The sequence below is a fragment of the Oncorhynchus masou genome, chromosome 33 (assembly GCF_036934945.1).
Source record: "Oncorhynchus masou masou isolate Uvic2021 chromosome 33, UVic_Omas_1.1, whole genome shotgun sequence".
NCBI classification, from domain to species: Eukaryota; Metazoa; Chordata; class Actinopteri; order Salmoniformes; family Salmonidae; genus Oncorhynchus; species Oncorhynchus masou.
The window spans coordinates 40457552-40482677 of record NC_088244.1 but is presented as its reverse complement, the minus strand read 5'-3'; the positions used below and the strand labels follow the sequence as shown (position 1 = coordinate 40482677).

General features: G+C 42.8%; 1 protein-coding gene across 3 annotated transcripts in view; it reads left to right on the top strand.

Moving 5' to 3' along the window:
* The window catches only part of cpne5a (copine Va), a 107492-nt gene that overhangs the window by 51170 nt on the left and 31196 nt on the right, over positions 1 to 25126 (top strand). For 2 of the 3 annotated variants that reach the window (XM_064957702.1, XM_064957700.1), the window contains exons 6-7: positions 995 to 1071; positions 15843 to 15906. In XM_064957702.1, the coding sequence (XP_064813774.1) occupies positions 995 to 1071; positions 15843 to 15906 (141 nt within the window). Of the gene's footprint in view, positions 1 to 16; positions 20 to 994; positions 1072 to 15842; positions 15907 to 25126 lie in introns of all 3 variants that reach the window. The other variant, XM_064957703.1, reaches the window with a different exon arrangement.

Genomic DNA, 25126 nt, shown 5'->3' with positions numbered 1-25126 from the left:
AAATACTGGAGCGCAGAAGGTTAGTATTGATGCAAATAGTAAATACATTTACAGCTGCAATGTCAGTCATTATGGCATGTTTTGTATCGTCTCCTTATTTGCATTTAGAGACAGCCATTCATGATGTGAGATTGGTGTGTTTTTGTTGTAATTCTGCTGTCACTTGTCCAATATCTGTGATTTTTTTGTTCCAATCAACCATAGTATCAACCGTAGTATCATTAAGCCATCCCATTATATCAAATGCTCAGCTAAAGCACTTTGAGAGACGACTTCAAAGCCAAAGCTATCGTAGGCTAGTTGCTTTTTGAAATAGCATAATGTAGTGTATCAGAGAGCGAACTCACACACAGAGCTCTGTTGTTGTTCTTGTGCCGGTGTTTTTATGTGCCTTGCCATGTCTGTGCTTCTCAATGTCCTCATCTGCTTCTCTGTGTTGTGTGGACAGATGGAACACCAGCTTGAAATGTTAGCTTGGTAAAAAAAAAAAACTTTGGACAATGAGATGTATCGGGTTTATAAGATACACCTGCTAGATTGGATTATTTGAACCTTTCTGATAACACACTGTATGCCCATGTTTAATTGTTGAGTTTTCAGTGTCACAATAGTTTGCAATGTCTTCAGCCACTTTGTATATGATATGTACTCATATACTGTATTCGACTGTATTTTAGTCAATGCCACTCCAACATTGCTCGTTCTAGTATTTCTATATTTCTTAATTCCATTATGTTACTTTTAGATTGGTGTGTATTGTTGTGAATTGTTAGTTACTTCTACACTGTTGGAGCTAGGAACACAAGTATTTCGTAAACACCCGCAATAACATCTGCTAAATATGTGTACGGGACCAATAACATTTTATTTTATTTGTATCACTTAGCTTTCAACCTGGCATGTAGGATGTATGATAAAGCATTGTATGTACTGTACTGTGAACTGCCTGGCTGTTAGACGTGTCAAATGACTAACCCCAGGCTCTCTGCACTAGGACTTCCTTGGTCAGACCTTCTGCACTCTGGGGGAGATCATTGGCTCCACGGGCGGACGGCTGGAGAAGAGCCTCTCGTAAGTCTTTTATTTCATTTATTTAACTTGGCAAGTCAGTTAAAAATAAAATGTTATTTACAATGACGGCCTACCAAAATGCGAAATGCCTTCTGTGGGGACGAAGGCGGGGATTTAATAATAATAATAAAAATATAGGACAAAACACACATCACGACAAGATAGACACCACAACACTACATAAAGAGAGACCTAAGACAACAACATAGCATGGCAGCAAGACATGACAATACAGAATGGTAGCAACTTAATATGACAACAACATGGTAGCAACACTATATGGCAGAAGCCCAACATGATAGCAGCACAAAACATGGCACAAACATTACTTGGCTCAGACAACAGCACAAAGGGCAAGAAGGTAGAGACAACAATACATCCCGCGAAGCAGCCACCACTGTCAGTACGAGTGTCCATGACTGAGTCTAAAACTGAAAAGATAAAACAGTCCAGTTTGAATGTTTTTAGCAGCTCGTTTCAATCGCTAGCTGCATCGAACTGAAAAGAGGAGTGTGTGTGTTTAGCGTATCTTAAACAGAATGTGACTGGCAGAACGGGTGTTGTATGTGTAGGATGAGGGCTGCAGTAGGTTTCTCAGATAGGGGAGAGTGATGCCTAAGAGGGTTTTATAAATAAGCATCAACCAGGGTCTTGCGACGGGTATATAGAGATGGCCAGTTTACAGAGGAGTATAGAGTGCAGTGTTGTATCCTATAAGGAGCATTGGTGACAAATCGGATGGCAGAATGGTAATGGCACCCTTACTTGCCGATATATAAATTACATCTCCATAATTTAGCATGGGCAGGATGGTCATCTGAGTCAGGGTTAGTTTGGCAGCTGGGGTGAAAGAGGAGCAATTACGATAGAGGGAACCAAGTCTAGATTTAACCTTAGCCTGCAGCTTTGATAAGTGCTGAGAGAAAGACGGTGTACCATATCTCCATACTCCCAAGTACTTTTATGAGGTGACAACTTCAAGCTCTAAACCTTCAGAGGTAGTAATCACACCTTTGGGGAGAGGGGTAATTCTTCTTACCAAACCACATGACCTTTGTTTTGGAGGTGTTCATAACAAGGTTAAGGGTAGAGAAAGCTTGTTGGACACGAAGAAAGCTTTGTTGTAGAGTGTTTAACACAATATCCGGTTAGGGGCCAGCTGAGTATAAGACTGTATCATCTCCATATAAATGGATGAGAGAGCTTCCTACTGCCTGAGTTATGTTCTTGATGTAAATTGAGAAGAGCGTGGGACCTAGGATCGAGCCTTGGTGTACTCCCTTGGTGACAGGCAGTGGCTGAGACAGCAGATGGTCTATTGGAGACACCAATACTCATTAGCCGGCCCACAAGAATGGAATGGTTTACCGTATCAAAAGCTTTGGCCGAGTCAATAAAAATAGCAGCACAACATTGCTTAAAATCAAGGGAAATGGCACTCTCTCTCCCACTATCCATGGAACCACTACAGTCCTAATGAAGTGAGAACTGGCCATACCTCTCTTTGGCTGGATGTCATGGCCCATGTGATTGGCAAATGTTGGTTCGGTCTTGAGGGAGGGACTATCTGTCTGTTGATTGGAAATGGAGCACAGCACTGTAGGTGAGCTGTAAACGTTGAGAATGTATTATGGTATAATCCGGTGGCAATATTCCATATTCTATAGCCTCAGAAAGAAACTAGTGAAAAAGCATTGATTGCCAAAGCACCTCTGGTGCACAACATAGTAACATCTTGTAATCAACTTCTTGAAAGGGTAATTTTGTGCAGAAATTATATTGTGAAGCATCATTTTCCCCCCCTACCGATTTCAGAAATCGACAATAAGGTGTTGTTTGTGGAGTGTGCATGTATGTTATGAGTTCGCCAGCTGGAAAAAATGGTCATTGCAGAATAGGAGATGAATTGTTGAGCTCTATTTTATCTCAGACTGAGTATACTTAGCTTTTTGTCTGTTTGTTCGTGTAGGTATGTATGTTCTTATTTTGGGGGCATAAGGAGCGACAACATTTGTAAATACAAATCATGTTTTATTCATCAGGAACAGACTCCTAAAACAGAGGCCAATCATTGACTTTACACATGACCATGGGAGCCAATGTTCTCGATTACCATAAATGATCCCGTTGGACATCTTCATCCATTTCTCTATTTATACGTTTTCAGGCTTATCGTCCCCATGCAGCCAGCACAGTGTATCTCCCAGTTCAAATGACATAGCCTTGGCAGAGCTGAGCTGAGAGAGAGAGAGAGAGAGAGAGAGAGAGAGAGAGAGAGAGAGAGAGAGAGAGAGAGAGAGAGAGAGAGAGAGAGAGAGAGAGAGAGAGAGAGAGAGAGAGAGAGAGAGAGAGAGAGAGAGAGAGAGAGAGAGAGAGAGAGAGAGAGAGAGAGAGAGAGAGAGAGATGTATAGCCTTTGGAGGATGCCACTGGGTTTGGGCCTGCTGCACTTTCTCTATTGGCGAGATAAAAATGTGCTCTGCCTTCTTGGCGTTACCAGAGTGAAGCGTTACCTTCCCCTGTGCCTGTGCACACACACTTACACACAAGCGCACATGCATGCACGCAGGCACAAACACACTCACCAATGGTCCTGCTCACATACCGCCACATTCTGAAAAGTAAAGCATGCAAGTTGCATCCTCCATCACAAACTAAAAGTCTTGTTCAAACAGAAATTATTTGCACGACATGAGAATCCTTTAGAAAAGCCTTAAAAAACGCTTCACCCTGAAGAAAAGCCTTGCGTTCCACAATAAAAAACGTCGCCATTCAGCCTGTCTGGTTGGTCACTCAAAAGACAACTATTTAAAACCGACAATGGATGAAGCTACAAAGATGCCGAGAGCAGCGAAGGAAAAGGATGTGGGTTTTGTTCCAAAATGTGCCATTCTCCCTCCTTGACTCCCCGGCATTTAGAAGGCCACATTCCTGGGGGACATGTAGCAAGCTGTGACAGAGAGAGGGGGACGGGTACAGAAGAACCAACAGCAGACAGAGCCTGCCATCCCAGAGGGCATCTGCAATGACAAAGCCAGGAGACAACTCCTCTACGTGTTTAATGTGTTTCACATGGCTGTCAAAACAACCCCAGAAACACATCCTACCTGCAACATTTACTTGGAGTTAACTCTGCAAATAGTACTGCTGGGTGGTCTGAAAAGTCATAGTCAATTGATCAATAATATAAAAATACACTTAGCAAAAAATGGTATCTTTAATTTACAGTCTGTAGAAACCATGAGAATAGAAAAGTTCAGAACTTGTGAAACAATAATAGCACAGTTGAAAAATATCTGGCAAATAGAAATCAAAACGGGATGGTATTCAGTGATAGATTGGAGGGGTTGATGGGAGCTGAAGGGTGGGACTAAAAATAACAAGAAGATAACTAATGCATAATATACTGTGTCTATAAAATGTACAGTGCATTAGAAAAGTATTCAGACCTTTTCCCCATTTTGTTACATTACAGCCTTATTCTGAAATTGATTAAATAAAAACATATATCAATCTACACACGTTATTGTAATGATAAAGTGAAAACAGGTTTTTAGAAATGTTTGCAAATGTATTAAAAATTTTAAAAAACAGATACCTCATTTACATAATAATTCAGACCCTTTAATATGAGACTCAAAATTGAGCTCAGGTGCATCCTGTTTCCATTGATCACCCTTGAGATGTTTCTACAACTTGATTGGAGTCCACCTGTGGTAAATTCAATTGATTTGACATGATGTGGAAAGGCACACACCTGCCTATTAAGTTCCCACAGTTGATATCAGAGCAAAAACCAAGCCATGAGGTTATAGGTGTCACGCCTTGGTCTTAGTATTTTGTGTTTTAGTTAATTAGTTGGTCAGGCCAGGGTGTGACATGGGTTTATGTTATTGTGTTGTCGTATTGGGGTTTTTGTAGGCATTGGGATTGTGGTTGATTAGGGGTGTGTTTAGTTTAGGTTTGGCTGCCTGAGGCGGTTCTCAATCAGAGTCAGGTGATTCTTGTTGTCTCTGAAAGGGAACCGTATTTAGGTAGCCTGGGCTTCACTGTGTATTTCGTGGGTGATTGTTCCTGTCTCTGTGTAGTTTCACCAGATAGGCTGTAATTAGGTTTCACGTTCCGTTTTGTTGTTATTTATTTATATCAGTTATTTCATGTACCGGCGATTCATTCATTAAAAACATGAGTAACCAACACGCTGCATTTCGGTCTGACTCTCTTTCAACAAACAAAGAACTAGTAGAGCTCCGAGACAGGGTTGTGTCAAAGCACAGATCTGGAGAAGGGTACCAAAACGTTTCTGCAGCATTGAAGGGACCCGAGAACACAGTGGCCTCCATCATTCTTAAATGGAAGAAGTTTGGAACCACCAAGATTCTTCCTAGAGCTCGCCGTCAGGGCAAACTGAGCAATCGGGGGAGAAGGACCTTGGTCTGGGAGGTGACCAAGAACCTGATGGTCACTCTGACAGAGCTCCAGAGTTCCTCTGTGGAGATAGGAGAACCATCAAGAAGGACAACTATCTCTGCAGCACTCCACCAATCAGGCCTTTATGGTAGAGTGACTAGACGGAAGCCACTCCTCAGTAAAAGGTACATGACAGTCCGCTGAAGGACTCTCACACCATGAGAAACAAAATTCTCTGCTCTGATCATATCAAGATTGAACACTTTGGCCTGAATGCCAAGTGTCATGTCTGGAAGAAATCAGGCACTGCCCATCACCTGGTCAATACCATCCCTACGATGAAGCATGGTGCTGGCAGCTTCATGCTGTGGGGATGTTTTCATTGGCAGTGACTGGGAGACTAGTCAGGATCAAAGGAAAAATGAACAGAGCAAAGTACAGAGAGATCCTTGACAAAAACCTGCTCCAGGGTGCTCAGGACCTCAGACTAAGGCAAAGGTTCACCTTCCAATCGGACAACGACCCTAAGCACACAGCCAAGATAATGTGGGTGTGGCTTCGGGACAAGTCATTGAGTGGCCCAGCCAGAGTCTGGACTTGAACCCAAACGAAAACCTCTGGAAATACCTGAAAATAGCTGTGCAGCAATGCACCCCATCAAACCTGACAGAGTTTGAGAGGATCTGCAGAGAAGAATGTGAGAAATTTCCAAATACAGGTGCGCCAAGCTTGTAGCGTCATACCCAAGAAGACTCTAGGCTGTAATCGCTGCCAAAGGTGCTTCAACAAAGTACTGAGTAAAGTGTCTGAATACTTATGCAAATGTCATATTTCAGTTGGTTTATTTTAATACATTTGCAAAGAATTTCTGAAAAAGTAATTATCTTTGTCATTATGGGGTATTGTGAGTAGATTGATTAAGAAAAAACACACTCACACATTTTAGAATAAGGCTGAAAAGTAACAAAATGTGGAAAAGTCAAGAAGTCTGAATTCTTTCAGAATGCACTATATAGTATGTATAAGCTGGAAGTAGAAGCCTAAGTGTTGTTGTCTGTTTGGGGAGGGGTGGTAGGGTTAGGGGAAAATAATAAAGGAAAATATATTTTAAAAATATATATATGTATGGCTGGATTGGAAATGATGCAGAATATTAGATTGATAGAAGCCAAAATCTACTTGCAATATTAAAGCTGATCCACCTACTATAAAAAAAACACACATCCCCCCAGCATTGCCTTTATTCCACACACACCCCCTAGAGTGAGAGGCGGAGGAGAGCCAATCCGAAATGCCTGGCAATGGCCTCTGCGCGGCGGTGGGCGTCTTTTTGTAGGTCACTGTTTTGAGAATGGGGTATCATGCTGTGGAGGAAGAAGCACTTCTCTACCACTTACCTGTTGGTTTCTATGGTAACTGAGAAGGACTGTAAGTTCTCCCATAGTGTAAAAGCAGGATTGGGCGAATACACTTAATTTTCCCCTTTTAGAAGATCAGATATGTGCTCTACGTGTCATTGCATGCTGGTCGTAATTTTATCTGTAAGATTTGGTGTGGAGAGCATACCCCATGCTTCTACAATTTCACTCCTGCTGCGAGTTTGCATCCACACACTCACTCACACACACACACTCACAATCATGGAGGTGCAGTCCTGGCAACTGTAATTAAGGGTTTTCTGTGTATTATTAGTTACACACTTTACACTGCCCCATACACCAAGTTGGGAAACAACTATTTGCGTACATGATATAGATGTACATACAGTGTAATTGCATATCTATGTAGATTAGCCTTGTGATGTTACGACTGTTACATTTTCATAATGAGGTTGTGATATGGAGATCAACCACAGTGACTTTTATCTACTATAAATAGGATAGTAATTGCACACAAAATTCATGTGGATATACTGTAAGTTAGCAGTGTGTTATGAACAAATAATAGGTTAACTATAATGCAATTAATAGATAGTGATGCATAATATTTTCTCTCTGCTATAAGGTTAATAAAGCATCTACTTTAATATAGTGTTACTTAAACATAGTGTTACTATATTGAATATCCCATGCAATTCACTTGTGATAAAACTAAATGAGAGAGACTCCAGCTTCATTTAGTTTCTACAAACCGGAGCAAAAGTCCTTTCCAATGTGCTGTCGGAGAGACAAATTAAAAAGTCAAACCTCATAGAAGATTCAGTGTTTATAGATAGAGGACATAGAAAATACACCCCCAGTCCATTATCAAAGCAACAAGCTACCGCCACAAGAGTAGATGGAGATATGTGAGGTGGAATCATAGCTAAATAAGCTGTCACAGGTGATGTATTGTTCATTTTATAAATGTATAGGGCACATATTGTGAAATTACACTTTGGGATTTCTCTTGCAGACATCAGTCAATCAAATCACACGTAATATGACAGGTTGTGTATAGATGCACATTTCGGTAAATGCTCTGCTGTCCTTTCAGCTCAATGTCAAATCTCCCACATGGTCAGACCTCTTGAGGATCCCATTTCGATGCTGTCAAAAGTGTGAAACGATACACGATCAAGGTTCACATGATAAATGTTTTGGGATCCCTGGCAGGCAGGCAGTGTGCAACTGAACAACCTGCCATATGTTCCCTCTAGCTACCTCTGCTGTGACATTACCAATTTCTGCCTAAGCTACTTTTCCTCAAGTCTTCTTGTGTTTCTTAGGCAGTCATGAGCCGTTGGCAAGACTTGGGTGTCTTCCTGCTCTTGTGCTCTTGTTAAATCTATTTTAGTTCATCGGCTTTACATGTATTCATGAAACAACAATGCATTATTTTGGATCCATAGCTACAGGGAGTGGAGTTTATGGGTGACTGTAGTTTGTGTGTGCCTCTTGGAGGCAGCTCAGAGGCTCCCTAGGAGAGCAGTGGGTCTCCAGATGTGAGGGGATGGGGGGTAGGAAGTGTGGAAGGAATGGGGGATATTGAATGTGTGGGGGGTGTTGGATGTGTGGAGGGGATGGGATGGGAGGTATCGGATGATAAGGGAAGTGTAATTCTCTAGCAGATTATATTAGTTACTGGGAGGACACCACCTGTCTGTCTCACACACAAATGTGCAGACAGTTTATGATGTCTACAGCACAACTTTGAGTGGCTACTTTGGCTACAGCTCATCATTGGTTAATTTCTTTGGTCATTTTTGGGGATTTTATTTTCAACATTTAAGTGGCAGACTTTTCAGGACACTAAGTCTGAATCTAAATGTCTAAATCCAGACAGTACAATAGCACTAGGTAAAGATGGTTTTGACTTTTGTCATAAATAATTCCCCAGCTGTCAATGTATCGCGTACATGGAAGGTAAGGAACTATGTTCTCCCAAAGTGCATCACAAGACGGCCCACTGTCTCCATGTCAGACACAGAATGTAGGAACCATCCTTTTTCTTTTCTCTGCCTGGCCAACTGAATCTTTGTCTCATGAAGTTGTTCCAGTATTCTGGTTTATCCCACCTCTGGCTCAACCCATCTGAATCTGGGCCATGGTCCTGAAATATTGAGGACTGTTGGCGCTAGCCGAGCTGACACATCCTGAATGTTGTATTCGACCCCTTTGGGTAAGGCCAGCTGCAAAGATGGAACAAGGCAGCCAAATACATGCATAATGAACTAGGTTTTCTTTCTTCTTTTAATGGCTCCATTCTTATGTGTCCACATCTGTTTGTCATTCTCTAGTTCTTGTGGACTGCAATTCAAAATACATAGGGCTTTGTTTCGCCATAATGCCCTTACTATACTATACTATAAGTGCATTGTTATTACAAATACATGTTTTTGACTTTGATCTGCACGGTATACACAATACGTGTTAATAGAAATGCAGCTCTGAAGTACACTACATGACCAAAAGTATGTAGACACCTGATTGTCAAACATCTCATTCCAAAATCATGGGCATTAATATGGAGTTGGTCCCCCTTAGCTGCAATAACAGCCTCCACTCTTCTGGGAAGGCAATGTTGGAACATTGCTGTGGGGATTTGCTTCCATTCAGCCACCAGAGCATTGGTGAGGAAGGGCAGTCGCAGTCAGCATTCCAATTCATCCCAAAAGTGGTCAAAGGGGTTGAGGTCAGGGGCTCTGTGCAGACTAGTCAAATTCTTCCAAACCGATCTTGACAAACCATTTCTGTATGGACCTCGCTTTGTGCAAATGGGAACTGTTGCAAGTAGCGTTAAGATTTCGTTAAGATTTCCCTTCACTGGAACAGTTCGGCAGGTAGCATGGATTCGGGCAGGTAGCTTTCCATTCTCCTGCCGACCGCCAAAGCCAGATTTGTCCCTCGGATTGACAGATGATGAAGTGTGATTAATCACTCAAGACAATGCATTTCCACTGCTTCAGAGTCCAATGACGGCGAGCTTTACACCACTCCAGCCGATACTTGGCATTGTGCATGGTGAGCTTAGGCTTATGTGCGGCTGCTCAGCCATGGAAACCCATTTTATGAAGCTCCCGACAAATATTTATTGTGCTGATGTTGCTTCCAGAGACAGTTTGGAACACGGTAGTGAGTGTTGCAACCGAGAACAGACCATTTTTACGCGCTACGCGCTTCAGCACTCGGCGGTCCGGTTCTGTGAGCTTGTGTGGCCTACCACTTCATGGCTGAGCCATTGTTTCTCCTAGACATTTCCACTTCACAATAACAGCACTTACAGTTAACTTGGGCAGCTGACTTGTTGGAAAGACACTGAGCTCTTCAGTAAGGCCATTCTACTGCCAATGTTTGTCTATGGAGTTTGCATAGCTGTGTGCTTGATTTTATACACCTGTCCGCAGCGAATGTGGCTGAAATAGCCAAATCCACTAATTTGAAAGGGGTGTCCACATACTTTTGTATATATAGTGTAGAAATCTCTGGACTCTTCAGCTCACCTGTCGCTACTCTTGCGATCCCATTTGCTGCAGACAAGGGAGGGGAGTGACGGGGAGTAGATTCTCTCCAAGGTCTAATCACATTGAGACATGGTGTGTAACGACGTTCTTCGTTTGTCGAAAGAGAGTCGGACCGAAATGCAGCGTGTTGGTTACTCATGTTCTTTAATGGAACAAATGACGATACACGAAATAACATATAAATACAAAAAACAACAAACGGAACGTGAAAAACCTATACAGCCTGTCTGGTGAACACTAACACAGAGACAGGAACAATCACCCACAAAATACAAAGTGAAACCCAGGCTACCTAAATACGGTTCCCAATCAGAGACAACGAGAATCACCTGACTCTGATTGAGAACCGCCTCAGGCAGCCAAACCTATGCAACACACACCCCTAATCAGCCACAATCCCAATAACTAAAAAACCCCACTAAGAAATACAACAAACAATAAACCCATGTCACACCCTGGCCTGACCAACTAATTAACTAAAACACAAAATACTAAGACCTAGGCGTGACAGAACCCCCCTAAGGTGCGGACTCCCGAACGCACATCAAAACCATAGGGAGGGTCCGGGTGGGCGTCTGTCCATGGTGGCGGTTCCGGCTCGGGATGTGGACCCCACTCCATAAATGTCATAGTTCCTCCCCTTCGCGTCCTGGGATGATCCACCCTCGCCGCCGACCATGGCCGAATAGTCCTCACCCAGAACCCCACTGAACTGAGGAGCAGCTCGTGGCTGAGGGGCAGCTCGGGACTGAGGGACAGCTCGGTACTAAGGGGCAGCTCGGGACTGAGGGGCAGCTCGGGACTGAGGGGCAGCCCAGTACTGAGATGAAGCCCAGTTCTGAGAGGAAGCCCAGTACTGAGAGGAAGCCCAGTACTGAGATGAAGCCCAGCCAGGCAGTTGAATCCAGCAGATCCTGGCTGACTGGCGGATCTGGAAGAGTCTGGTTGACTAGCAGATCTGGAAGAGTCTGGTTGACTGGCAGATCTGGAAGAGTCTGGCTGAATAGCAGATCTGGAAGAGTCTGGCTGACTGGCAGATCTGGAAGAGTCTGGCTGACTGGCAGATCTGGAAGTCTGGCTGAATAGCAGATCTGGAAGAGTCTGGCTGACTGTCAGATCTGGAAGAGTCTGGCTGACTGGCAGATCTGGAAGAGTCTGGCTGACTGGCAGATCTGGAAGAGTCTGGCTGACTGGCAGATCTGGAAGAGTCTGGCTGACTGGCAGATCTGGAAGAGTCTGGCTGACTGGCAGATCTGGAAGAGTCTGGCTGAATAGCAGATCTGGAAGAGTCTGGCTGACTGGCAGATCTGGAAGAGTCTGGCTGACTGGCAGATCTGGAAGAGTCTGGCTGACTGGCAGATCTGGAAGAGTCTGGGTGACTGGCAGATCTGGAAGAGTCTGGCTGACTGGCAGATCTGGAAGAGTCTGGCTGTCTGGCAGATCTGGAAGTCTGATTGACTGGCAGATCTGGAAGAGTCTGGCTGACTGGCAGATCTGGAAGAGTCTGGCTGACTGGCAGATCTGGAAGAGTCTGGCAGACTGACGGCTCTGGCTGCTTCATGCTGACTGACGGCTCTGGCTGCTCCATGCTGACTGGCGGCTCTGGCTGCTCCATGCTGACTGGCGGCTCTGGCTGCTCCATGCAGATTGACAGCTCTGGCGGCTTCTTGCAGACTGACAGCTCTGACTGTTCCATGCAGACTAACAGCTTTGGCAGCTCCTTGCCGACTGGCAGCTCCTTGCAGACTTGGCAGCTCCTTGCAGACTGGCAGCTCCTTGCAGACTGGCAGCTCCTTGCAGACTGGCAACTCCATGCAGACTGGCAACTCCATGCAGACTGGCACTCCATGCAGACTGGCAACTCCATGCAGACTGACAACTCTGGCTGCTCCAAGCAGACTGACAGCTCTGGCTGCCCCATGCAGACTGGCAGCTCTAGCTGCTCCATGCAGACTGGCAACTCTGGCTGCTCCATGCAGACTGGCAGCTCTAGCTGCTCCATGCAGACTGCCAGCTCTGGCTGCTCCATGCAGACAGGCAGCTCTAGCTGCTCCGAACAGGCAGGAGGCTCCGGCAGCGCTGTAGAGGTGGAAGGCTCTAGAAACGCTGAACAGGCGGGAGACTCCGACAGCGCAGGAGAGGGAGAAAGCGCTGGCTGCGCTGAACAGGCGAGGCGCACTGAAGGCCTGGTGCGTGGTACTGGAACTGGTGGTACTGGATCGAGGACACGCACAGGAAGCCTGGTGCGGGGAGCTACCATCGGAGGACTGGTGTGTGAAGGTGGCACAGGATGGACTGGACCGTGAAGGTGTACTGGAGAGCCTGAGAGCAGGACTGGCACAGGACGTGCAAGGCTAGGTAGGTACACAGGAGGCCTAGTGCGTGAGGCTGGCACATTTTTCACCAGCCGACTAACACGCACCTCAGGACTAGTATGGAGCGCTGACCCAGGTGCCATTAAATCCCAGACACGCTCCGTCGGACGAATCTTATACCTAAAGCACCAAACTAGCAACTCCCTCATTACTCTCTCCTCCAATTTCCCCATTAACTCCTTCACAGTCTCTGCTTCGCTCACCTCCAACACCGGTTCTGGTCTCCTCCTTGGCTCCTCACGATAAACAGGGAGAGTTGGCTCAGGTCTGTCTCCTGACTCAGCCACTCTCCCTCTGAGACCCCCCCAAGACATTTTTGGGGCTGATTTTCTGGTTTCGCTCTGCGCCGCCGTGTCACTCTTTGCGACTCCATTATCCTATAGCCCTCTTCGCACTGCTCCAGCGAATCCCAGGCTGGCTCCAGCACTCTCTCTGGGTCGGCCGCCCACCTGTCTATTTCTTCCCACGTCGTATACTCCAATCCTCTGCTGTCCATAACGTCCTCCCTTCGCTGTTCCAGCTGCCTGTTAACACGCTGCTCGGTCCGTGTGTGGTGGGTGATTCTGTAACGACGTTCTTCGTTTGTCGAAAGAGAGTCGGACCGAAATGCAGCGTGTTGGTTACTCATGTTCTTTAATGGAACAAATGACGATACACAAAATAACATATAAATACAAAAAACAACAAACGGAACGTGAAAAACCTATACAGCCTGTCTGGTGAACACTAACACAGAGACAGGAACAATCACCCACAAAATACAAAGTGAAACCCAGGCTACCTAAATACGGTTCCCAATCAGAGACAACGAGAATCACCTGACTGATTGAGAACCGCCTCAGGCAGCCAAACCTATGCAACACACATCCCTAATCAGCCACAATCCCAATAACTAAAAAACCCCACTAAGAAATACAACAAACAATAAACCCATGTCACACCCTGGCCTGACCAACTAATTAACTAAAACACAAAATACTAAGACCAAGGCGTGACATGGTGGGCCTCTAGCTAACAGGATTTCTGCCCTAGTGCTCAAGTTGTCTGCTAAAGGGCCTCGATGGATGTTTCTATGACATAATTAGACGACGTGTCCTGATTGCTGCTGATACTGTGACTTCAGTTTCCAAGGAAACATACAGTGATTTGTTATTTTCTCTCCGTGTCCAGAACATCATCGTATATTACCTCAGGATGATGAAGACGGAAACTCTGTTTTCCACTTCATTTTCCATTTCCTCCCCAATTTACTGTGATTTCTCACAATGTGTGCTATAACTAGGGTTACAAAAGGGAGGGTATATTACTGGAAACTTTCAAAGTTTGCCAGTAAACTACCAGAATTTTGGTAACTTTCAGGTTTATATGGAAATGTATAAGATGACATTAGTGACCTTTTGGGGTACTTCAGATTATCACAGGTCTCTAATTAACTCTGGCCCTCTGTGTGGCCTTATCACATGTACAAATATGAAATAATTAAATTACATGATTTTTAAATAAAACATTGAATATCAAAACCATAAAACATTATCCTAAATATTAACTATCAACTTAGTGAATACAATTGGTGTTTAATATGAGGATTTCAACATGAAATATCTTGTATACTTTTATTTATTTTTTATTTATTTAACTATGTCAATATATATTTGTTGTCAATGTTTTGGCATCAAACTGGTAGCAGTTGTTAAAAAAAAGTCAATAGTTGCAGAGTTAAAACAAATAATGTCATTGTTTATTAGATGTTGTATTTCTTTGTATTAATTACACTATTTTCTCTTGAAGGTCTATCCACTAGAACCTCATGGACAATATGGATACGGATATAAAAATGTATACTATATATGAATACATTTTGTAAAATTTATCATAGATTGCCATAGATTGTGTATTAATTACCAAAATTACAAATGATTACATTCATTTTGGTAAATTACCGATAGCTTTGCAACCTTAGATATAACACCTTACAGTAGAAACAGAGGGTTGCATAATGAGGGATGCCCAATCGCAGTCAGACTTGCACAATGTGGTACATTGCAAGACTATTACCTCTGTAACTCAGTGAGCACGCTATGACCATTGAACATGATTTGATTGGACAGCTCTGTTATGCAGGAAATACCAATCGGAAAATGTGTGTCAAGGTGGAAGATTGAGACATAGTGGATACCTGGATAGGTGATCCATCAGCACCCTGTACCACTGTGAGACAAGGCCTCTGCTCAGTGTAGGTGATAAGGTGATGTGCTAGGAGGTCGCCCCTGTCAGAGAGAGTGACGTGCTGGATGTGGTGAGAGGATGAGCTGCACCACTGGAGAATCTCAATTGCATTTCCTTGATTCCTCACATCCTTCTCAAGGTCCCTCCCCTCTGACCTTCTCATCGGTTTTGATAAAGAAGCAAGGAGAGAGGACGCAAGAAATCAGAGTGATGCAATTGAGATTCTCCCCAGGAGTTCACTCTACTAATGACTGGATGAGGGGAGTGGAGCGAGCTATAGCTGGCCCAGAGTTACCCAGATTTACCCGCTGCACAGTAATTGACCAGCTTGCAGGTTTGACCTTGCAAGCCCCTTACTGTCACACAGCCTCTTGCTCACCCTCTCTCGCACTTCTTTGGCTTGTCTGCTCTGGCTTTCTCTACCCTCGCTCTCGCTCGCTATCCTTTCAGTTCTTTGAATCGTGCCTTAATTGGAATAAATTGAATCGACAAAGTGAAAGTAAGTTTAAATGAAGTAAAAACAGAAGCTTTAACCTTGATTGTGATGGCAACTGCATTAAAGCAGAACAAGAAAATAAAGATGGCTGTGTGAACGTGCTATGCAGTATGTGTTGCATGGTTAATGAATTCTGACTCAATATTCCGAGGAAGAGCGGGACTGTGACTATATGACTATGTATCATTTTGTCATTAGTATTAAAAGATATCTCACTCTCTCTCTCTCTCTCTCTCTCTCTCTCTCTCTCTCTCTCTCTCTCTCTCTGTCACTCTCCCTCTCCCCCTCTCTCTTCCATCATTTTCTATTTTTCTCTTTCACAGTGGGATTCCTGGGAAGAAGTTGGGGGCCATTATCTTTGCTGCGGAGGAGCTCAGTAACTGTAGGGTCAGTACCTGACAAGTCACCTTTTCCCCTCTGAGGCCACGAAAGTCAGCTTTTGTTTCAGCCGTTGTTGTGCCAAGGCAGCAGCTACTCTTCCTGTGGTCCAGCAACATTAAGGCAGTTACAGTATATACAATTTAAAATATTATATGATACTGCATTTCACAACACATGTGTGCCCTCAGACCACTACTCTAGTATCACATATCTACAATACAAAATTCCTGTGTACCTGTGTGTAGAGTGCGTGTCTTATCATGTGTATGTGTGTCTGTGTCTGTGTCTCTTCACAGTCCACGCTGTTCCATAAGTTATATTTGTATCAGTTTTTTAAAATCTGATTCTACTGCTTGCATCAGTTACCTGATGTGGAATAGAGTACCATGTAGCCATGGCTCTACGTAGTACTGTGCATCTCCCATAGTCTGTTCTTGACTTGGGGATTGTGAAGAGACCTTTGGTATGTCTTGTGGGGTATGCATGGGTGTCCAAGCTGTGTGCTAGTAGTTTAAACAGACACCTCAGTGCATTCAGCATGTCAACACTTCTTACAAAAACAAGACTGGGAGAGAAAGGAGAGGGAGAGTTAATCTTTATGTTTGTTTACCCCAGAAATAACTGAGGGTTTTTCTCAGAGAGCGAGCGAGAGAGAGAGACACTGCTTAGAAATTCAGATGAGCGCGGGCGGAGCTCGCCACTCTGTCACTTAGGAACTGGCTGCTAAGAGATTTCCCATGATGCCCCTCTCCTGCTATCAGCCACCTCTGAGTCTGCCCCTGCGTTGCACTGCGCTGGAGAAGACGAGCTCATTACAGCGGCTCCATGCGTGATGCTTCAGTCCCGGGGCGTCTCCACGGGGAACTGTCCTACTAGTACTTCTACCCAAAACAGAGCAGCGGACCAACCAACAGATGCACAACCACTGACAGACCATAAACAGCCATACATATTGTTAAACCATCAGACTGAATAATAGCTTCCATGTGATGAATTCTGTACGGTGTTATTTTTTAATTTCCTCTCGTGGTAAAAGGGTTTGGCTCGAAGTCACTATTAAAGCTAAACATGTTTTCTGTGGTTATTATGCTGTACGGATATCTTCACATGTTGGAGCGCCTCTTAATTAGTTGGGCTGTAGAGCTTCTGTCCAGAAACATATTCCTTATTTTATGAATATCACTATCTGCAACATAATATCATTGTGGATAACATTTTTATGTCTCTGCGTCGAGTATGAAGGAAGTTAGAGGTAGTTTCACAAGCCAATGCTAACTAGCGTTAGCGCAATGACTGGAAGTCTACAGGAACATCCGACTCTGGGAAAGTAGATAAAGGGCTTCATTTCCAAAAACTATTTCTGACCAACTGTTTGGATTGGGTCTCTTGTAGCATTTTTTTTTTTACATTGGATAAAAGTAGAGACTGGTAAAATGTAATATCATACACAACAGTTGAGGAACAGTGGGGAAAGTCATTCTACTTTGAAAGTTGATAAACTTGGAACCCAACTTTTGAGAAAATGGACCTTGAATGTTTTGGTACACCTACTGGAGAGCTCTTCTTTGTATACACTCATTCAGGATCATTCACACCCTCTTAAGCCTTAGCCCCACCCATCTCTTGAAGGATTCAACTGTGAGGCCACGTCCATCGACATGTCTGTAGACAGTTCTGGTAGTAACATCATGTACATTTTAGTGTTGTCCGACATCAAACTTGTCGTTGTCGTTATGAAAAAGTATAAGCACAAAAACGACAGGCTGCATGACATCAGCAGCCTGGTGGTCCAAAATAACATAACTGGTGTTTTTTTTTTAAACGTATCATTACGTTTTGGGGGGATTCTGACTTAGAGGCGTTCAGTCATAATCCCACAGATGGTAGCTTCGCACCATTGGCTCCCCATCCGTTTAAAAATGTATTTAGTATATGTCAATCTAGCAAACCAGGCAACTAAAAGCAACTTTCTAAACAATGTTTTGGTTAGTTTCTAGCTTGTTATCTAGCTAGCTAACATTAAGTTAGCTGGCTAGCCAGTTCAAATAATGATCATATCATATAGCTGACAATATCTTAAATGTAGCTCATTTGTATTCATACAGAAAAACAATACTCACAACAAGATCATTATGTACAAGATAATGGCAAGCTAATTACAGAAAATAGCTTACAGTTGTGAGTGTGACAAAATATAAGCAGGTCATTCTACCAGTGAATTTTAGAACTTGGACACTGTCTCATTGGCCTAATGTTATATCCTAATTTGACTTTGGTGCAGGTCATGTTGTTCACATTGCTGTCTCTGGTAAATGCACACTATATCAAATAAAATCAAAGTGTATTGGTCACATGCACAGGATATATATAGAAGGTGTAAACGGTTCAGTGAAATGGTTACTTGCATAATGGTGTCTTTTGTTTTGAAATGTAGCTAGCTAGCTAAACAATGAACCATAAACCCAACTCATAACATTACCACCCTGCATGAATCTACTGGTAGCTAAAGCTAACAAACTAGCTAGGTTCAATTTTAGCTACCTAGATAACATTGGGCTATAACTAGCAATGCAAATGGCTCTGAGATATGAAAAATATTACTACACAGATCATTCATGTAACGTTAGCTAGCGAGCCAGCCAGCTAATGTTAGCTAGCTAGCTAACAGTATTGGGTTTATAAGCGCAAATAGCGACTCTGCCGCTTGAGCATGCTTTTGCGGCACAGTCGAGAGCATGCTGGACTTCGGGCTAGAAGGTTGAGGGTTCGAGACCTGCTCCCTGCCTGTTTCATTACATTGGTGTCAGAAGTGATCGGGCGTTGCATCCACGACAGTGTGTGTGCTTGGCTGGTGAGCGCGATCCTGTAAGACGTAGAGTCGCAAGCTAGCATGTATAAATGTATAACATCTGAAAATGTAGCTTGTTAGACTCTCTTACCCGTACGTATACATGAATGAACACTTCTCCCTCTCTGTCATGGATGCCATGGTTGCCCGTAGTTTAGATATAATCTCGGAGACTGGTGTTTTATACAACATGTTCTCTTTTCAACTCCCTCCACATTATTTTCAATCAAACGACTGAATTTTCTCCATCTCCTTAGATATCATACTCTGTTTCCACCAAGCATTACAATGATTTCAAAACTTGGTCCTCCAGAAAGTGGAGAGCATTAGCAACACTTATGCAGTTCTTCATGATATCTTTCAATATAGCCGCGTTGGAGTCAGGTGTGATTACCAAAAAAGATGGCAGCATTTTAGAGAGCTCCAAATGCCCACATGTAAATATTGAAATTCAACGATATACACTTCATATACTGACTTGAAGTACAGTAATTTACATTTTGAAACATCTCGCTAAAGTGGCATTATTGGAATGTCGATACATGCTAAAAACTTATTCGGGCCTATCACGCAGTATTCAAGGCCACATCGACGAGCAAATAAACAGGAAGTCCTCCCGAAACCCCCACCAAGACATGGATAAACACATAACCCCAGAGAAATCGGTAAATCAGAAGGATCTATTTGAGCAAATGGGAAAGATGAATACGACATTGTTGGGTGTTGCATCTGATGTCGCCACGATGAAAACAACTACCGAGCTAAAGGAAAAAGTTGATGCGATACAAGAGAGGATGGATGGGGCAGAGTGGCAGTGTGTGCCTAATGTTTTTCTCGTGTAGTTGTTTCCTCGCCGTTGCAAACTTCTTCCTCTTCCATTGCCAGTTCCTGGAAAGGGCCGGGGAAAAAGACAGCCGGCGGCCTTCCCACTGAAATCCACCCTTTTCTTTCGCCACTTTAAGTACCTTGTCGCGGGCTGTAGATTTTAGGAATCGGTTGAGAACCGTTATCGGGGGCCCGTTCCCGCCAGGCATGGTTAAACTGTGACGGGTTCGTTAAATTTCAAATTCATGCCTGCAATGATTTTCTGCACACACACAAGATTAGTCCACAGTCTCACTCCCCTCTTTCCGCTGAACTAATTTCCCCGTATTTCTCCTACTTCTGTTCTCAAGTTCTTCGACACGATTCCACAACATATCCAGCTTTTTCTCGTGATTCTCATACCCTTCGTCAGACGGGAGACGGCATCCTTGTCGTTGAAATCTGCCATTCTCAGCGACCCTGCTCTATACTTGGAAGGGAAAGAAAATTATTTCCAACATGGAGACAGAAAGTTTATTGCGAGAGCAAGGTGTTTAGCCTAGATACAGAAAACGAGACAAGGTAAAGTACAAGTTGAATTGTAGGCTGTTTACAATACAAATGAAGGTAGCCTATTTGTTTGAGGGACTCTGTGAAGTGTTGCTAATTCAGCCTTTCATGCACCTCACGGACCACCTCACTGACCATAAGGGCTCCAGAGTAGCGCAGCAGTCTAAGGCACTGCATCTCAGTGCTAGAGGCATCACAACAGACCCTGGTTTGATCCCGGGGTATATCACAACCGGCTGTGATCTGGAGTCCCATATGACGGCGCACAATTGGCCCAGCGTCGTCTGGGTTTGGCTGGGGTAGGCCGTCATTGTAAAATAGGAATTTGTTCTTAACTTGTTCACGGTACACGTTCCCCAAGGGCACCACACCTCCCCCCGCTCAACTCAAAAGGTGGCGCACAGACTGCAAAAATATTCTTAGAAATATTTATCCTCCACACATTAACAAGTCCAATAGCTCAAATGAAGGATAAACACCTTGTTCATCTACCCAGCGAGTCAGATTTCTAAAATGTTTTACGGCGAAAACATAGCACATATGTATGTCAAACCACCACAAAGACACAGACGATATGTAGCCATTTTGTCGAACAAAAGATGCAATCACAAACGCAGGATTAAAAGAAAAATAATTCACTAACCTTTTGAAAATCTTCATCAGATGACAGTAATAGGTCATGTTACACAGTACATTTATGTTTTTTTCAATAATATGCCATTTATATCCATAAATCTCCGTTTACATTGACGCCATGTTCAGAAAATCCTCAAAAATGTCCGGAGAAATTATAGATAGCTACGCCAGATAACAGAAATACACATTATAAACTTTGACTAAATATACATGTTCTACATATAGTACAAGATACACTGCTTCTTAATGCAACCGCTTTGTCACATTTATTTTTAACGTTACAGAATTGGTTCACTATTCAATAATCTGAGGCGGCGCTTAGACGTAAGCAATATTTCTCCGCTATGTTGGAGTCAACAGAAATACAAAATTACAACATAAATATTCCCTTACCTTTGATGGTCTTCGATCAGAATGTAGTGGAAGGAGTCATACTTACCCAATACATCGTTTTGTTTCAGTTCGTGTGTTGTTATAGTAGCATATGCTACCCGTTTCAGCTGAAATGCATCCAAAATGACTTCTGGTCCCGAACAGTTGCGCATCAAAACTTCAAAATTACATATTATATGTCGACTAAGCTGGTCAAACTAAGTGCAGAATCAAGCTTTAGGATGTTATAAATGTACAAAACAATTGGCAATTCAACCGGACAAAAGCAATTCTTCTCAGACAATCTGGAACGGAGGGATGACTGTGTACAATTCGCGCTCTAACGCTCATGTATTTTCTCGCGACACCCACTCTTTTGCCTGCCAAAGGGTCAAAGCTCGCGGGATTTGCACAATTAAACGCTCTACTGAATGAGGACTTCTAGTGGAAGATATAGAAAGTGTTTCCAGATCCATAGCTGGTTGGGAAGGGTGGGGGTGATGACGTCAAAGTTGCCCCAACTTTCTGGATGCCAAAACTAGTTTGGGAGATTGCCTGCCCTGTGAGTTCTGCTATAGTTACAGACATAATTCAAACGGTTTTAGAACGGTTTTCTATCCAATAATTATTATAATATGCATATATTAGCAATTTTGGACAGATTTTTTTTCAGTTTACTATGGGCACGCAATTCATCCAAAGGGGGCAGTATTGTCCCGAGCCTTATTAACTGACTTGCCTAGTTAAATAAAAAACATGTTTAGTTGAGACTGCAGGTTATCTTCTGCAGCATCAAAGACAGTTCTGTGATGATTGATTCATCGAGAAGCAACGTTATGTTGCTTTATTTTATTTGGGGATTGGTTTTCCATGTTTATTTATTAGTGGTTTTTTCTACAGCAGGAGCATATATTGTGCAATTTTATATAATGATGTTCATTAGAGTTGTAACGTGTTAAAAGGGGCACTTCATGCTCACAGGCTATAACTTCTCAGAGCAAATATGGATACTTGGAAAATACTGTAAATGGCTGTGGTAACCAAGTGAAGAGAAAAAAGATTTTGACATATTTATAATCAAAGGCAGATATTATGTTCATACAGGAATCACATTTAACAGATAGAGGCACTGAAATTTGGAGGCTAGGTTGCAGAAGTTTATCATAGCTCATTTAATTCCAGACAAAATTGGGTGATTATTCTGATAAGGAAAATACTTCATTTTGTAATTTTGAAGCAAACACTCTGATGAGTCTGACAGGCTTATTTGCATTGAGGCTCTTATAAATTAGATTAAGGTAGTGTTATGCAACATATATGCTCCCAACAAGGAGGAACCACATTTTTTTCATGAGGTCAATGTTATACTGGGAAATATGGAGGGGCAGATCATCCTTCCTGGAGACATCAACCAAGTGATGGACAATGTGATTGATAGAAGTAAATGTACAGGTAACTCCATGCCAAAAAATAGACTTGCAATACATATGCTAGCAGAAGATATGGGCCTTACAGACATATGGAGATTTGTCCATCCTATTGATAGAGAATATACTTTTTTTCTCCTACTGTCATAAGACACACTCCAGAATAGATGTATTCTTGGTATCTAATTTCATGTTTAATAATGTGATTGATTGCAAGATTGGGCCCATCTCCCTCACAGATCATGCTATAGTGGAGTTACATGTTGCTATAAACTCTGAAAATGTAAGGAAGGGTAGATTTAGACTCAACACCATTGCAAGATTAGATATTTAGCCAATCACGAGCACATGATCTTAGATCCTTTTTTGAGATCAACGTAGGCTCACCTGAAAGGGTTTCCACAGTATGGGAAACCTCTAAATCATATTAGAGGGAAATGAATATGCGTCCAAAAAGATGAGGGAAGGGGCTGAAGCAGTAAAAAGATCAGAAACAGAGAAATGTGTATTGGAAAGGGATTTGGCAATACATTGCACAGATAGCACGTTTCAAACTGGCTGCAAACTGAAATGCCAGTTGCACAAAATGTATAACAAAAAGAGAGAATATGCACTGTTTAGGCTTAGAACCAGTTTTTATGAGGAAGGTGAGAAGACAGGCCGGCTACTAGCAAGACACCTAAAAATGCAGAACACTTCTAACGTAATCCCAGCATTTAAGAAGGGCAATAAGATGGTGACCTCATCCAAAAAGAGAAACAATGTTTCAATGTTTTATGAAGATTTATATACAGTACAGTCCTGTTCAGAGAGCCCCATAGATATGGATACTTTTCTATCTGGTATAGAATTACCTAGATTATCAGATAGCAAAGTAGAGGACCTTGACTGTACTATGAAAGAACAGGAAGTTAGAGCCACCATTTTATTTTTGAAAGCAGGGAATTCACCTGGTCTGGATGGCCTTCTTAATGTGGATTGTAAAGATTCTTACTAAGACCCTTGTAATACGCTTAGAGAAGGCACTACCTAAGATCATACATAGTGACCAAGTAGGATTTATTATGAACAGGTAGGCTCTTACACCTCATGTGGTTAAACCGCTCAAATATAGTTCCTACCGTTGCTGTCTCCTTAGCTGCTGAGAAGGCATTTGATAGGGTAGAGTGGGCTTTTCTCCTAAGAACCCTAGGAAAATGTGTTTTTGGTCCTGACTTTTGTAAAGGGATAAGGGTCCTTTATTTCAATCCTAAAGCAACAGTTCTTACAAATGAAATTATGTGTCGTTTTTTAAAAGTCTTTCTAGCGGCACAAGGTTGGGTTGCTTTCTTTCCCCTCTCCTGTTTACCATAGTTATAGAGCCTCTTGTGACAATGATAAGTACAGATACAGAAATTGGGGGTGTCCATGGAGGAGGAAAAAAACACAAGCTGCTTATGTATGCAGACAATATTCTACTGCTGGTCTCTGATCCTCTTCAGTCTGTTCCACAATTACTTACTTGTATTGAATCATATTCTAGTTTGTCAAGCTACAAAATTAATTGGGATAAGTCGAAAGCATTGTCAATTAATGACATATGTTACTCTGGAAATGTTACCCCATTTAGCGTCAAATAGGTTCCTACTGGGATGAAAGATTTGGGATCTAAATTTAGTTCAAATTTGGAGGAAGTGATGGGACTAAATTTTGAGCCACTGCTAGTCAAGATTAAGACCAATATAGAAAATGGGAAGAGAGAACTTTCTTTATGGGGAAAGATCAACGTGATTAAAATGGCTGTGGTCCCAGAATTTAATTATATCTCTGCAATGTTATCTATGAATATTCCAGACCGTTTTTTAAAAACTATATGACTAAACAAATACTTTTTTTGTGGGACATAGTGTGCTTCTCCATTTTGTGCCCATTTGTACCTTTAATACAACTACAGAGGAAGGTGTATGTGTGTTAGTATCTTTAGGTGTGCATATGTGGGCTAATCTGTGTTTCATGTGGGGGAGAGGCAGAGAAGGGTGGCAAAAAAAGGAAAGTGGGAGCAAATGCGGTTAGAGACCACTGTCCCAGGGCCCTATGAACTCAAAATCAGCTCCTGAAGGAGAAGAGCAGCATTTTAAAGGGTTGGGGCTGATTGTGCAGCCAATCATGCCCTTGATTGGCCTAAGAACCAAAGCAGGACTCAATCAAGGGCTAGGAATGTGCTGGAAGGAGTCTGGCACTACAGCAGAAAAGGTTTTTAGCCATAGCAGCACCACAGTGATGTCTATGAGTTCAATTATACAACGGCTGGGTCTAATCCTGGATGCTGATTGGTTAAAACCGCGTTCCAACCAGTGTCTATTCCACATCTTACCATCGGCTAAGGCTGTGACGGCAAAATACCTATTTACTCTTCCATCTCACATCTCACAATCCACTCTCATCAGACCAGCCAGGCAATCGTTACTGTAAACTGTAAAAACGCATCTAGACATAATATCCTCATTCTTTAAGACCAGCATTTGGTTGTCACTAGCATTTGGTTTTCAACAGCAGATATTTGTGTCAACTTTGCTGTCTGTACTGTATC